General features: G+C 40.9%; 1 protein-coding gene across 1 annotated transcript; it reads left to right on the top strand.

Annotated features, from left to right (window-relative positions):
• Window positions 1–2551: 2551 nt before the first annotated feature.
• On the top strand, window positions 2552–13651 carry LOC124615539 (ejaculatory bulb-specific protein 3-like). The gene is made up of 2 exons (XM_047143508.1): window positions 2552–2780; window positions 13307–13651. Exons 1-2 carry the CDS (start codon window positions 2591–2593, stop codon window positions 13501–13503), a joined length of 387 nt encoding a protein of 128 aa, XP_046999464.1. The 5' UTR covers window positions 2552–2590; the 3' UTR covers window positions 13504–13651.
• Window positions 13652–16887: the final 3236 nt, after the last annotated feature.

Genomic DNA, 16887 nt, shown 5'->3' with positions numbered 1-16887 from the left:
AGAAAGGACTTCCACTACGTCCAATAATGTACACGATAAATTCACCATCATATGGAACAGGTAAACATCTGCCACAGCTACTAAACCCTCTTGTATCTCACTTTACTCACCATGTCAAAAATCCAATTGAGTTTGTTAAGGTGCTTCGGGAGACACATCTGGACAAGAGTGATTTCCTGGTCAGTTCTGACGTCATGTCTTTTTACACGGGTACGATCCTTCACAATGCTAGGGAGCCATTTCGCCGAATACAACGTGCAAACGCGCTCACTGCCATCTGCTTGCTATGCGGTGGAAGTTCTACCAACTGGTAGACGGCGTAGGTAAGGGATCACCTGCGCCAGGCATCGGGAACCTGTACATGGAACACTTCGAGGTAACAGCTCTCGAAGCCACGCGTCAGGAACCAAAGACGTTCTACCGATACTTGGGCGACACATTTGTTGTATCTCCGCGTGGTGAAGAAAACCTACAGGAATTTTTTGATGACCGTAATAACGTAGACGACGATGAAAGTTCACGAAGGAGGTAGAAGAAAGCGATACATGCGTTTCCTCGTTATCCTAATAACAGAGAAACTGACGGCACGCTGAGACATTCTGTCTGTCAGAAAAACACACACGCGGACATGTACCTAAACGTCAACAGCTGTCAGCCTGCAGCGCAGCGGTAACCTGCGCTCATAGACCTGGTGCATATAGCACGACATATATGCGAGGAGAGTCTACTCACCGAATTGCAGCATCTGAGGGAAACCTTTAGTAAGAACGGCTACTAGGAGACACTGATAAAACAGGCTATCCAGCCGAGCAAGAAGAAGAAAGAATACAATCCGTAAGAGGGCTTAAGTCGTCTGGCGTTCCTTCCATGTGCTGGTACACCCACTGCCAAGATTGCCAGGCTATTGGAGAAAAACAACATTAAAACTATTTTATGCTTATTGGCTAAAATAAACACTAAGTCTGCTGAATGATAGACCAGCCAGCATTGCAGAGACTGGGATTCTACAGAATCAGTTGCGAATGTGGCAAGCAAAATATCGGCCAGACACAGCGGTGTATTTCGAAGCGCCACTCAGAACGTAAGAGAAGCTTTCGCCTAAGCCAAATGGACAAATCTCCAAAAGCAGACCACTGCCTCAAAGAAATTCATACGTGCGATTTTGAACATATAGAGGTATTGTGCGTTGGAGATGCAGGTCCACGATGATCCTGTAAACTGGGGAAGGAACTTCCAGCTGAGCTCCACATGGGATGTAGAGCTAGCACGAATACTTCTTGAACACTCTTACGTGAAAGCGGGTGAATGCAGCCGTTGTAATAGGCATTCGACACTAGGACTTTTCAACATGCTGGCAGCCTCCCTGCCCCTCCCACTTTCCATCACCACCGTAGGTGATCCTCCGTCCCTCCCCCCCCCCCCCCTCCCCGCCCTCCTTCCCTACCACGAACACTGATCGCGACACCCGATCCGGACGCGTGTCGATTGGTCAAACTGTTCCAGACAAGGCAGGGTAGCTTGCAGTCCAGTGCCTATAGAGGTACGAACTGGACATGAACCTGTCATTTCGCCTGACGATGACGAGCGAGTAGGAAACTTGTCAAAACGTTGCCACAGAACGACGCCTTGACGCGGCTGATAACCCGAAAAGATCTTGTCATACGTTAAACAACATTACAAAAATACCTGCTATATCAAGCAGTTTGTCAAATTACATTTAAGTAGATGCAGGAGAATAGCGAATTCAGATTGGCTGTCTATAGGCAGATAACCATCTATGGGCAACTGAAGAAAACTTACAAAGCGTAATCATACCAAAGACGAAGTTATGTGACGGCATTGGCTTCCATGGAGATGGCATAAATGGAGTGAGGTTATCAATATACAGGGCTGGTGGAGAATGATGTGAAAGATGCTATAGCAACTGGCTGCCAGGACATGTCAGCATGCAGGCAAGGAAAGCAGTTGATACACATGAAAATACATCGCACTGCAAGGAAAGGAACATATAAAATACTGACAAGAAGAAGGGACAGGTTGATAGGACATATATTAAGATATTAATCAATAATCTCCATGGTAGTAGATGGAGCTATAGAGGATAAAAACTGTAGAGGACAGCGATAGAAATGTATCCAGCAAACGACTGAGGACGTTGATTGTAATTGCTATTCTAGAATGAAAAGAGTGGGCTGGAGAGGAATTCATGCCGGACCGCAGTCAGAAGATTGATGCATGAAATAAATAAATAAACAAAATAAAATTAAGTCCACCTCCTCAGAAATTTTCTCGGACGTCGGGCTTCGGTACAGAGAAGACAGATGATGGGTGACTCATCTCACAGAGAAAAACTTCACTACTAACTTTTGTTTACAGCGAGAGCGAATGCTCCTTGGCCTGCACTTTGCAAATCACCTACAGGTGATTAACGTGGACTGGGATGCGATGAAAATAAAATAGCAACAGTCAGCTGCAAGTCGATCAGCAGTTGCTGTGTCACGTTTACTAAACAAGGCCGTTGGGTCCGTGCGAGTATAAGAGCTGGCGCCAGCAGCAGTCAGTGCAGACCCAACGAAGCCTCCATCACGCCATGTCCCGCCTGACTCTCTTGGTCGTGCTCGCCTTCCTGGCGCTGGTGGCCACCCAGACGCCACTGTCGCAGCTGGGCAGCGTCGATATGGACGCGCTGCTGGCCGACTCCGCCAAGCTGGAAGAGGTTATGAAGTGCCTCCTCGACGACTCGGACAACTCTTGTACCGCCGACGGAAAAATTGTGAAACGTAAGTGCGAAGCAATAAATTTTTTAACCAATTAAACGCTGGTAGGAGTCGTGCTAACTTCAGAGCAGATAGTGCTGTGAGCCAGAGCATTCTCTGAAGCGGACCTAGATCTACATACGGGAGGAATCGTGGCACTATATAGAAATATGACTGTAACGCTCATTCGAAGCAAAAAATTTCTAGTAAACATGGTCTCTAAAATATGTCCCTCAAGAGCTGTGAACACTTCTTTATCTTTGATAAGTGAAGATTCTGCTGCAAGAGAGGTATTATGGATCAAAACGAGAAAAAATTGCCGGTAAGCATGGACTCTGTAATGCTTACCTTAAAAGTTGTGAACACCTGTTCTTCACAGTAGCAAAGATGAACAACTGCTCTTCCATGCTACCAGCTCTCGAAATATGGAATGCAGCTTGCAGTAGAGAGAGTATTGCAGATGAGGTATGCGCTCATACTTCTCTAGGTGTGCATGCTTACTGGATTTTTTTGCTCTGAATTATCGTAAATATCGTTCCTTTCATATTACTGATTACTGACCATTCCTCTTGGGACACCCTGCATACATCTACATCTACAAATACATACTCTCGACGCCACTGTGAAGTGCTTGGAAAAGGCCACTCGGCGTGGTACCGCTTCATCCTGTTCGAGTCGCGTTTAAACTGTGTAAGTAGATATTCGCGGGATAATTGAAGTATCTCCCATGAATCAAGTATACCTGTGAACATTAGTGCTCTTCAAGTACGTTTCGTGTTCCTTGACTCCCATAATTGTAGTTCATAATATTACAAGCCAAAATGCTGTTTGTGAAGTAGTTTATTTCGTGACCAGTTTCGATAGTAACTACCTGTCATTCTCAGATAATTAGGTCTCCCGGTAATATAATAACATATCAGTCTCTTCGATGTACTGGGAACATGCTCTAAATATAATAATACAGTTCCACAGTATTTTGTCAAATATACAAAACTTGCAAAAGAAAAGTATCCATAACACCAACAAAGAGTACAAGACTAAAAACAGGTACATCAGTAACGATGATTCTTTGATGTCAGCTCAGGAAGACTCATCATGTTTACTGATGCACTGATTTTTGCTCATGTTCTCCTTATTGGTGCTATGGGTATTTAATAACGCAAGTTATATTAATTTGACAGACCAATGTGTAGCTGTGTTATTATAGTTGGAGCATTTTCTCAGGATATGGACGAGATGGATGTATAATTATGTTTCGGGGAGATCTGAGACACTGACAGCTAGTTACTGTAAGACTGGTCATTAAGTAAACTATTTCACCTGAAGAGATCTTCGATTCTAGTATTATAAATTACAACAGTAGATCGCCCCAACAGCATGTGTAAATTATAACGTGCTTGAGCATTACTGTAAAATGCAACGTACAGGTAGTTGTAAGCATTTTCGACTATCATACCAAGGATCAGAAATGTGATAACCGCCTTACCTATGACTGAAATGATGTGATACATCTACAATACATCCACAAAAAATGTTACATCCAGCTACTTGTATGAGATGGCTGATAACAAACGTAACTCATTCATGTTGTATACATAGAATGCAAGTTTGCCAAGTTTTGTGAAGTGTGCAATTTTACATTTCTCTACGTTTAAGGCAAATGCAAATCTACGCACCGCTTTGAAATCTTATGAAGATTTGATTGGATATTTCTGCAGACAGTACTTCAATGTAGGTAACTGTATCATATGCATGAATAAGTTATTAATATTGCCTGCCTGATCATTAATATACAACCTGCATAACAAGTGTCAATGTACACTTCCTGGGCACACTTCTACCTCCGTCGTTAACTCTCCATTCAAGACATGCTATGTCTTACCTGCCAAGAAAACCTTAATTCAATTACAGTTCTCTTTGTTAGGCCATATGATGGTATTTTTCTTAATAAATGTGCCGACTCAAATGATTTTGAAAAGTCAAACCTCTTGCTGCATCCACTCGGCCCTTTATAAATGGCTTTCGGCATAACACATGATAAAAGCACGAGTTGGACGCCGTACGACTGGCATTTTAGTACTCCATGCTTGTTGACATGGAGGAGATCATTCTTTTCGAGATACTTTATTATGTTTCAAGACCTAGTATGTTCTAGGATTGTACAAAAGATGGACCTTAATTTGACTAGACAGTAATTATGTATATCACCTCTGCTACCCTTCTGATAGACGCTTATGACTTGTGCTGTCTTCCAATAAGTAGTCACAGATTCTGGTTTTAGAGATATACTGTATTTTATAGTTAATCTACGAGCTTACTCAGGAACAAATTCTGTATACAATCTGACTGGTAGTCCATTAAGCCCTCGTTTCTTGTTTAATTTTAGCGTTTTCAGTTGTTCCTTAGCGCCACTTATAGTGACACCTACATCAGCTAGCCTTGCAGTGTAGTTAGAATTAAAGTGGTGCAGTAGTAATGTGTCTTTCTTTGTATATGATGATTTGAAAACAAAGTTCATCCTCATTTTCGCTTTATTGGTCCGGCACTAATAGCCTGGACATTACATAAGGCCAAAATTTCATTCGGTTTCTTCTATTGTAGTCAGGTTTCTTCTATTGTAGTCACTGAAGATCTCACGCATTGTCATTTTGACAGCCAAACGCGTTTCATTCAGTATACCTGCATCGGTAGCCCTGTTTGTTGCTTTACAGACATTAAGCAGTCGTCGGTGTATTTATAGAGATTTGTCCACAGATATTGTGTACCATGGAGGTACCCTGCCAGCTTGATCTTCAATGTATTGATCACTACTGGTGACTGTCGTTTGCGAAAGACCAGTCTCTGACTTCACGGTTTTCTTTGTCACCTGATGCCACCGGTATTGTTCCTCTATAGATGGAGAGAGGTTGTACCCATATTTTGCATTTATTACTGAGTCGTCCTTAAACAGATCTGACATCGTGTTTGACCTCTTCCTTTCATGGACCAATATTTTTGTTGTACTTTACTCAACATTTTCATATCCTAATATTGGTTTAGGAGCTAGGAGCAGGAGACAGTGTTGCAACTGGAGGGCAGTGTATCTAGGCGCACACGAAATTTCCTGTATTTCCTACTGTTCTTTTGTTTTGAAACATGAGTCTATGTTTTGTGGAGTACTTTTAACTATTACGAGTTGTACATGTTTAAGTGCTGTATAATATATTAAAGCTAATTGGAGGATATTTTTAATTCTTCAGCTACACAGATTTATGGTGAGTCAAGTTCTGTATATTTTTTAATCTAGTTATATTACGTCTGGTCGGTTAAGCCACACTTCGTACGTCGTGCAACATCTTGTACCTAAAACAGAACGAGCTCGTCTACCACGAAATATGTCACATTTGCAAATGAACTGAGTTTCTTTACAGTCTTAGCAATTTTCGCTATCTTGAAAATCAAAATCTGTGTTGCTTGCCGAAAGCTTCTATTTCGAAAATTTTTTGACTTGTAATCAGTTTATGACTATATTTTGCTTTATTTCGATTTCATTAACTGGTTATTGTGTACTAGAGTAATAACCTAACACACAGACAATCAAATACTGTATAAACAACGTGTTATCGATTGTAACACTTTTAAATTACAATAGAATATTTTGTACTAGCTCTTGGAACATGTTTTTATATTTGGAAAAAACTTACTTTTCCAGAGTAATTTTTGTGATCTCAGAAACAGACTGTGTCACACATAAAACGAATTCCATCATTTCAGGCCGGCCGGAGTGGCCGAGCGGTTAAAGGCGCTACAGTCTGGAACCGCACGACCGCTACGGTCGCAGGTTCGAATCCTGCCTCGGGCATGGATGTGTGTGATGTCCTTAGGTTAGTTAGGTTTAAGTAGTTCTAAGTTCTAGGGGACTTATGACCACAGCAGTTGAGTCCCATAGTGCTCAGAGCCATTTGAACCATCATTTCAGAATAGAATAAGAAAATATCTTAAACTCCTGTTTCAGGGCTGGCTAGAGGAGAAAGTCTGAAAAGTGTGGCACGGTACACCACTCTTCCCTACACCTGTCACCATCTGGACGCCTAATCAACCCATCCTGGTTGGCACCATAATCTGCCTACCTACGATAACGATTCGCACTAGGTTTACTTCCTGTACAATTATTTCTAATACATCATCTTGCTTTTTATTACTTAACTTGCAACGCTCTTTTATAGTGTCAATTTAAAAATTCTTCCAGCACTTTTTTCGATATTTCCCATTTTTCTTAACTACCATACAATACTGTGCTCCTACACTTTTACGATAGTTTTCGTAAAAACCAACACAATATCGAGCTTTAGGAGCAGTTTTATATCAAAAAACGATTCATCGCTGAAGCATCTGACTTCTCCTTTTTCTTTGATTTGTTCACACCTTGTTATCATGCTGCGTGTTGTTACACAGTGTTCTTCTGCGATATCTTTCTCAAATTCAACGCTGATTCCTCCCTATTTTTCGTCCGAATACTCTTCCTCACTTTAATCATGATTTAGTTTCTACATTACCAATGTTCTATACATTCCAGGTAACAGTTCTTCTGCATTTCTGTTTATTTATGACGTGAGGGCTACGTCTTCTCCAACTCTTTGCTTCTTGCTCTATGGGATTTCATTCCTTATCTGAAACATGATTTCACTTGTTTAATTCCTGCAACAACATAAAATATAAGCTTCATTAGGGATAGGATAGAACCCTGCCTTATACACCTCATAACACTAATGTATCTTTCTCTGCTTCCACCTTGGTATTGTGAGTAATGGTCGTTATTCGCCCATCTTTTTCTACATCTACATCTGCATACATACATCGCAATTCACCGTATGATGCAGGGCGGAGGGTATCCTGTACCACTACTAATTATTTCCTTTCCTGTTACACTCGCAAAGAAAACGAGGGTAAAACGACTGTCTATAAGCCTTGTATCAGTACCAATTCCTGGTATCTTATCTTCGTGGTCTCTAAGCGAAATTTATGTTGGTGGCAGAAGAGGCGCTCTACAGTCAGCCTTAAATACCACTTCTCTAAATTTTCTCAATAGTGTCCCTCGAAGAGAACGTTGTCTTCTTTCCAAGCATTTCTATTTGAGTTGCCAAAGTATCTACATAACACTTAAGTGTTGTTCCAACCCACTGGTAACAAATCTAGCAGCCCGCCTTTGAATTGCTTCGATATCTTCCTTTAATCCGACCTGGTACAGATCACAAACATGCGAATACTACTCAAGAATAGGTCGCACTAGCGTCCAATTTGCAGTCTTCTTCACAGATAAGACTCCGTCACATGCTCGTTCCGTTTCATATCGTTTTGCATCGTTAAGCCCACATGTTTAAAAAATGTGAATGAGTCAAGCTGGACACTACTAACGCTACATCCCTACATTGTGGGTTTGCTTTTCCCACTTATCCGCTTTAACTCACATTTTACTACGTATAGAGCTGCCATTCAACTCACCAACTAGAAATTTTGTCTAAGTCATCTTGTATCCCACAGTCACTCAACTTCGACACCTTACAATACACCACAACACGTTGAGCAAACAACTGCAGATCGCCGTATCACTTACGTATTTAGAAAATATTAGCGGTCCTAGCATACCTCGCTGGGCTATCCTCGTCTCTGATGAATAGTGACCGTCGAGGACAACATGCTAGGTTCTATCCCTTAAGAGTCTTAGAGCTACTGAGATATCTGGCAACCGATTCCATATGATCTTCCCTTAACAGTCTGCAGTGGGATAATATGTGAAATGTCTTTCAGAAATCCAGAATCTTCCATAGCTCGGAGTATATCAAATGAGAAAAGGCAAGGCTGAGTTTCACACGAGAGATTCTTTCTAAAACCATGCTGATTCGTGGAAATAAGCTTCTCGTTCTCAAGAAAATTTATTGTATTAGAACTGAGAATAAGTTCAAGAATTTTGTATTACAGCAGTGAGGGATTTTGGTCTGTAATTCTGTGCGTCAGTTCTTTTACCCTTCTTTTATTTGATATTCTTTCGTTTCAGGCTGCTGAACACACTTTTTCGTATTTTCGTAGGCTTTTGTGGCCGGAGTGAGATTCCATATAATTCTTTTGGACTGTAGAGGCTGAAATGTTGGTTTTTATTTAGCGTATGGCTAATACAGACATATCATGAAATTACACATACATATGTACAAACTGACACACAAGAAACTTAAGTTTGTCTTTACTGAATATCCAGTTCTTCAATCCAGCGCACTGCATCTGGAGTTGCTAGCAGGAAGTCCTCTTTGGCGCCGTGATAGGCTCGAATCCTGCATTCACTGACAATGTGGTGAACAGTCTGTTATGGAGCCCCGCAGTCACAAGCTGGATCAGGCAGCTTCTTCCACTTAAAGAGAGCATCCCTACGTCGCCCATGGCTGGTACGGATTCTGTTGAGAGTAGACCACGTCTTGCGTGGTAAGTCGAATCCACTTGGAAGTTTAGCACCTGAGAAGATGTTATGCAGGTGCACATCTGTCACTGCTTCCCACCGACCTTTCCATCCTTCAAGAGGTTTGAAATTCTTAGCAACCATGTCAGCAGCATCGCACAGAGTTGGATGACGTGATATCAGTCTCTTGCGATTTAAAAGTGGCAGGTCGCTATGCACGGGTAGGTTAGAATTCCTGGAGATCTTATGGAATTCTGTCATAAGGGCAGTACATCTGCGCAGATCAGGAGGCATTATACCGGTTAACAGTGGAAGCCAATAAACTGGAGCAGATCTGATTGTGCCAGATATTATGCGCATTGTCGTATTCAGCTGGGTATCAATATTCAGCTGGGTATCAACAAGCCTTGTATGATGACTATTCATCCAAACAGGTGCACAATACTCAGCACTTGAGTATACCAAGCCCAGAGCTGAAGTTCGCAGGGTGGTTGCTGAAGATCCCCAGGTAGTTCCGCATAGCTTATGGAGGATGTTGTTTCGAGTCCTCAGCTTTTGAGCTAAGTTAAGAAGGTGTTGTTTGAAGCATAGTGTACGATCCAGTGAAATGTTGGTATTTTTTACAATATGATACAGGCTATAGCCCGTAAGAATTTATTTCCGCCTTGACATTGTGAGTCTCTTTGTCTCGTAATTTTATCACGAATACAGAAAGTAAGTCTCCTACAACTGCAGAAATAGAAAAATATGAGAGTGAAAGGTTCACTTACTTCCCGATGAGTGTTAGAGTGGCCCTCATGTGTGCAAATTTTTGTATCAGAGTCCGCTGGAGGTCGTCGGTCGATGCAAATAACGCTTTCAAATCATTGCTAACCCTCAAGTTTGCGACAGTGAACGGTTCTGCTTGTGGGGGAAGGTAACTTGAAAGTGTTTTATTCAAAATCCTCAACCAAATGTTAATTGGAAACAACTATCGCATGGATAATTGCGGTAAATGGTTCTCAAGCATTATGATGGAGTATCGTACAGAATGCTGCAACAGGATAAACCTTGTGTACCTTTTAAGGGAACTGACTGACATGGGGAAAGAGCGGAATTCAAAAGCCCATTTGGACATCCAGATTAAGTCTTTCTGTGATTTACTTAAATCGATTATAGTTAATAATGAGATGGTTCCTTATAAGCGGAACGATAGATTTTGTTTGCTGTCCTTTTCTAGTTTGACTGGTGCCTCGTCTCGAATGACTTCGTGTACAACGAGATTTTGAATACAAATAGTACTTTTCTATTAATCTCACAGATAAGACAAACCATTTTCCCTTTCTTTCAATAGTGTGCACTGTGGTGGCCCTTTCTAGAATCAGGGACACATTGCAATCAATACCACAATAATTTTTCTCGAAGTTATGGAGTTTGCTTTGTGCTTGCACATAATTTACTCTTTAGAGGGAAGAGCCTCTGTATGAATCATCGCCGATTCCACCAACAACGATGGCTCAGTTCAGGCTAAGTGTTTTCCTTCCAGAGCTCTAGAAGGCAACAGAGAGTTAGTTGATGCCATTTTACTTATTTATATGAGTTCCTCAATAATCATCCATTGTGTTGTTTCGTAAACCAAATCGTGCTCACTTAATGACAGGCGAGTACAACCATTTCGAAATATTAGGCGTGAAGGTGTTGTTCCTGAACAGATTGTTGGAAGGACTATCTAGAGGTAAATCCTAATTACAAGATGCTGGACTTATGGTAATGTTCCAAACGTTTACTTAGTTCAGCTCTCAACCAACAGGCTTAAAAACAGTTACAAAACTGGAGAATCTCTTTTGCTACAAGAAAATAGTCGGTGAAATCACCAGTTTGTGACTCACGTCCCTGATAGCAACGTGGTAGGCTGGAACCGGTTCAGGAGGTAATTTGTCATCGGACTCTTGTCGTGAGAAAGATCTGAGTAGCGTCCTTCCTTGCCACTATCGTACTAGAAGCTATACCTCAACGCATCCCTGTAGTGTTCACTCCGAAGACCTACATGTGAGGACAGCTGTCGGTAAGCTCGAGAATTTTGTTCGAAATAAAGCGACTCGAAAACAAAGAATATTTTACATAATGAGACATGTTACTTCCTTGAATGTAAAATCTTCTGAGTTGTACTGCAACATTATGTTCATGTTCAAACTTCTTCTTCAATAGCCGGCGATTTACACCTAGCACGTACACATCTCTATATGCTCTACCTGGAAGTCGAATGACACGAAACACATTTACAGATAGCATAACGGGTTATCAAACTTACTAAAAAGTGAGAGTATCTGCATGCAGGAAGAGCAGTTAAGGTTACTAGACGAGCAGAATGGTTGCAGATTTGCCAATGAGATGCAGTTGCAAAAATTCCTAACAAGATGTTTTGCACCACTTATAGGGATAGTGGAGCTATCCTTGAGGATAATAAGTTAGTAGGGTATCTAAAAGAATTTTTCTGTAATGAATGAACGAAATAATAACATCCCTGTTCTACATTCAATTGCTGTTCTTCACGGAAAGATATATAATGTGTAAGCTAATTTCATCAAGATTTTTCACGTCTGGTAGTCCTTAACTATACAGCTACAGGCTTAAAACATAATCACCAATCTGTTGATTATGCAGTGCCGTTGTGCAGTGCCTCCCACTCTCCCCTTTTTTTTGTCATATAGTTGCTATTCTCCCTGAAACATACTGTTGAAGTCAAATCTAATTTTTATGTTTCGTACAAGAAACTTTTCCGATGTAGATAGTTGATAATGCAAGTGACATTTACAAATGTTTATACGTAATACCTCCATCCAACGTACTGAAGTACACTTAGCAATTCACTATTTCCTTGAAGAATAACAATTAAGTTCAGTTTAAATGCAGTACCAGTAATTTCTGAGCAAGGCATTATTAGAAGGTAAAACACTCTCAACAAACTTAATAATGCCCACTTACGGATTTCAGTGCTAATTGTGTTGAGGCATCATTGGCAGTTACTACTTCAGATACAATACACACAACATGCTTCATGTAAATGGACGTATTGCTATTTTGTGTGTTCCTTATTTGCAATAAACGCAATATTTACACAGTTATATCACGAACAGTAAAAAGAAAACAGTCACAGTTTGCTATGCGGAGTCATTGGTAAATAACATGTGTTTTAGTCGTGATCTTCAGTCCAAAGACTGATTCGAAGTGGCTCTCCGCGCTAGTCTCTCCTGTGCTTGGCTTGTTACTCTCCGAATAGCTATTGCGATCTAGCGATCTACATCCATTTTCAACTGCTGTTAATGCATAGGGAAAATTTTTAATACGACACTTACTTTTGCGATTGTAATTTCTAAAATTACTCTTTATTTAGCAACTTCATAAGATATCCACTTATTGATCGTCCACCAAACGGCCGGCCGAAGTGGCCGTGCGGTTAAAGGCGCTGCAGTCTGGAACCGCAAGACCGCTACGGTCGCAGGTTCGAATCCTGCCTCGGGCATGGATGTTTGTGATGTCCTTAGGTTAGTTAGGTTTAACTAGTTCTAAGTTCTAGGGGACTAATGACCTCAGCAGTTGAGTCCCATAGTGCTCAGAGCCATTTGAACCAATCCACCAAACGTTATTCGTAACTCCTTGTCACGAAACCGAAGAAATTACAAGAAACTATCAAGATGTGACTGTAATGTGCTTATTCAATCTAAGTAAGTTAGTGCATTGTGCTGGGAAATCGATAAAGACTATTTCACTTCCGTATGTATGTCTAGTTAGAGCTGCGGAAGGTGGTACTTGTAAGTATGTATGTGTTCTGACTGCACAGCGGTTGTTAATGATTTACTGTTGATAGAAAATGTTTGGAGAGCAATGAACGCAAATGTAAATTTAGGTACCTGGCTTCAAACAATTTCGTTGTATAATACTGTTAATATCATTTTCACTGTCTGTTGAATACTTAAGAGGTAACATGTTCGTGCTTTATTTCCCAAGAAGGAAAGCATAAAAGTTAATGTGTATGGGGCAGAGATGTTTGTCATTTCATCAAACTGTCATTTTACTTATGCTTGTGCTTGGTAATATTAGAATATTATTAAAGTGGCTATGTGAATCTCATCTTTTGACGCAGGGTTGGTTGAGGAGACAATTAAAAATGACTGCACGGACTGTGCCGAACCTCAGAAAACGGCTATGACGAAGTTCATGGTGTACATCAGCAACAGCAAACCGGAGTATGTGCCGAAGCTCCAGGCAAAGTACGACCCTAACGGAGAATACCGCGCCAAGCACGCAGAAGCCTTGAGGGCTAAGGGCGTCAAGGTGTGAAGTGTACCTGTACTCCTTTAATGCCGTCTATATTGTGGTTTAGACCTGTAATGTCTCTCTCTGTGAAGACGGCGATTAAAGATTGTATGTTCCAATGTAGAAAAGAAGTACCATTTTCTTCTTACAATAAATGCTTTTCTTAAATCTACAAAGTGATATAATTTTTACGATTTTATTTATGTGGCCTCACTCAACCCTCAATTGCGCCACAAAAATTGCACACAAACCATATCTTCTGGAATAATAAGCATTTGCAAATAACATGTTGCACAACCACAATAACACTTAAAATATTAAATACACCCAATTATACATCCAGCTCCTCTGAAACAAATAAAATTAATGCACAATAATTTGGCACAGTCACAGCGAAATATTTGTAGCAGAAAGAGACATCTGAAAACAAGAAACCATCGCACATTTCTGGATTATTGCTACTCTATGGTAGTTCGTTGAGGAATGTCAGTCATCATCAGCTTGCATACACTCTGTGTGTGTTGTATTGCCTTTAGGCGAAGCTAATAAGATTAGCATCTCTTAGCGAGTTATTGTCGCAATCTCAATATGGAAAATTAAACAAATGATTTCTGAGCAGATGGGTAGGCAAACTGCTGTAGTTGACTCCTCTAGTCCTCAGGGTACTGGATATTTCTTTTTTGTGGCAGTTGTGGTAGGCGAATCGTGGCTGTGAGAAGACTATAGGATCGATATCGTGGTAATACACTGATATGCCTAGCTGTTACATGATGTGTCACTGTTAAGTAATACAGCTCGATGAAAGGTCTGACAATACATACAAAGAATTACTACGGTGTACGAGCAGAAGGTAACTGAAAGACACATTGAGAACAACAGAAATGAAACTTGTGTTCAAAGACAACAATTGGGTTGGGTTGGGGTTGGGTTGGGTTGGGGTTGGGTTGTTTTGGGGAAGGAGACCAGACAGCGAGGTCATCGGTCTCATCAGATTAGGGAAGGACGGGGAAGGAAGTCGGCCGTGCCCTTTGAAAGGAACCATCCCGGCATTTGCCTGGAGCGATTTAGGGAAATCACGGAAAACCTAAATCAGGATGGCCGGACGCGGGATTGAACCGTCTTCCTCCCGAATGCGAGTCCAGTGTCTAACCACTGCGCTACCTCGCTCGGTAAAGACAACAATTACAATGAAGTCACCGCGGTTCCCGATTGTCCATCGGACATTAAAATGGCGTGACATGAGCGTTTATAGCGAGTGCGCTGACAACAGACTACAATGCATGTTCTTCAACGTGTTCCCACGAGCAACTATACTCCCGTTGAATGTGTTATTGTGATATGTACGAAATTCACAGAGCAATTCGTCAACTGCAAGAATTCTCTGTGTAACTTGACAATTTGCTAATATTTATATTCTAATACTCAGGCACATATGATGAGTTTCTACTTAAAGAGCACTTAAGTCGTTATTTGCACTGCAAACAAGCACATGAAGAGGGAACGGTAGTGTAGCCTATCTTTTCAAACTATCTGATGTTGCAATCATCGAATAAACAGCAACCGTAATCTGCCCAGGATCTGACTAGACATTTGTACAGAACAAAAAATGTCGTGGAATGGGCTCCGCATCAAACCGTCGTGAGAAATCGTGTAACGCTCACTGTCTGATCACACGAAAACATTGCATGCTGTTTGTAGCGTCCAGCTTAATGTGCTATCAAAAGTCATGCCAAAAAAGATACTCTGCACTTTAAATGGTACCTTTCAGCCAGCCGACGACGCTACACCTTTTCTAGGGTCATCATTATCTTATCATCACTGTCTAAGTGAAGTAGACTTTTCTGGTGACGAAACCAAACATTTTTCACCTGACAATAGTTCCAAGTCTTTTTCATTGTGGCTTTTAAGTTAAATATGATGTTAATTTTTAATTTTGGGCTATATAGACGATTACTGCCGACTTATCATGTTTCTTCCTTGAATGAGCGGAACAGTGGTTCCATACACACAATCTTTTGCATCAAGGTACAAGACATTTTGTGGAAGTTTCTTATTCACCGCGTGAGCTATTTAGAGAAATGGCAGTAATCAACTAAAATGATTCCTTACTTGTGACTTTCAAAGTCTTTTCAAAATTTCTATGTGCGACATTAAAGAAAAAAAAAAAGAAAGACAGACAGATTTCAATGGTCAATCACGAAGAAGTTATATTCCATGCTAGTTATGAAGAAAATACCGAAATACCTTTTACTTCATGTAATTTGAAACTATTCCTCGTAATCAGTCCAGCAACAGTGGAAATTTTGGTAGTATTTTTACAGTAACTACGGCTCTGGAATCTCTCGGTTCCCCATGCTGCAATACTAAATTAAGTATTACGTAGTTGATCTAAATCACTACAGGCTAACGTCTGAATAATCATTCCGTGGTCTCGGAGTAGCGCCTTTGGTTCGTAATAATATTGTCCTCAGTTTCGGGATCGAGCCTCTGCTTAATTTTGGAATCAAAATCATCAGCAGCGGCAGCCAAAGACTTTCAGCATGCGATGTGATCCTCTTGTAGCAAACGGTCTTGTCAAAAGATGGCGGTAGAGCCGGTAGATATTCAGGGCACTCTCTTGCCATTCCGGTAGAATTGCCCCTATAGACGGAAGAATCAACAATGATCTACGGTATGAGGCTGCGAAGGCAATGGGAAGCACTGCATTAAAGACACATAATGTGTACTCACTGGACATGTGGCCCACAATTGAAAAAGTGTTATGGTTATTTCTCCATTGGCAACCGTTTCCGTACTTAACCCCCATTAGAATCTCCGGGAGGGGACTGCCTAGGTGATGATGATAAAAGGATGGAATAACCAACGCGTTGGGGCGTGGAATGTTAGAAGTTTGAATGTAATAGGTTAGCTAGAATATCTGAAACGGGAAATGCTAAGTCTCGACCTAGATATAGTGAGAATTAGTGAAGTGAAATGAAAAGAAGACAAGGATTCATGGACAGATGAGTATAGCGTAATATCAACAGCACCAGGAAATGGTGTATGGGAACAGCGTTCGTTATGAAAAGGAAGGCAGGGCAGAGACTGAGTTACTGTGAATACTACAGTTATAGGGCTGTTCTCATCACATTTGACAGCAAACTAACGCGAACAGCAATAGATATACATGCCTTCGTCGAAAGCAAACATAAGGAGGCAAAGAAAGTGTATGAGGATTTGAAATATTGTGCTTCAGAAGAATATTGAAAATTACGTGAACTGATAAGGTTTGGAATGATTAGGTTCACTGGAGAATCTGCGAGGAAACTGATATATGTAAAACACTGACAAGAATAAGGGACTGGATTGTAGGACAGCTGTTAAGACATAATGGAATAATTTCGACAGTATTAGAGGGAGCTGTTGAGA

This window comes from Schistocerca americana, chromosome 5, assembly GCF_021461395.2.
Source record: "Schistocerca americana isolate TAMUIC-IGC-003095 chromosome 5, iqSchAmer2.1, whole genome shotgun sequence".
NCBI classification, from domain to species: Eukaryota; Metazoa; Arthropoda; class Insecta; order Orthoptera; family Acrididae; genus Schistocerca; species Schistocerca americana.
This window is presented reverse-complemented; position numbering and strand designations above follow the sequence as displayed.

Bases quoted from the DNA above. Each gene is read 5' to 3' on its own strand.
- LOC124615539 (XM_047143508.1), top strand. From the start codon at position 2,591: ATGTCCCGCCTGACTCTCTTGGTCGTGCTCGCCTTCCTGGCGCTGGTG. The intron at 2,781-13,306 runs GTAAGTGCGAAG...CTTTTGACGCAG, and splicing joins CGACGGAAAAATTGTGAAAC to GGTTGGTTGAGGAGACAATT.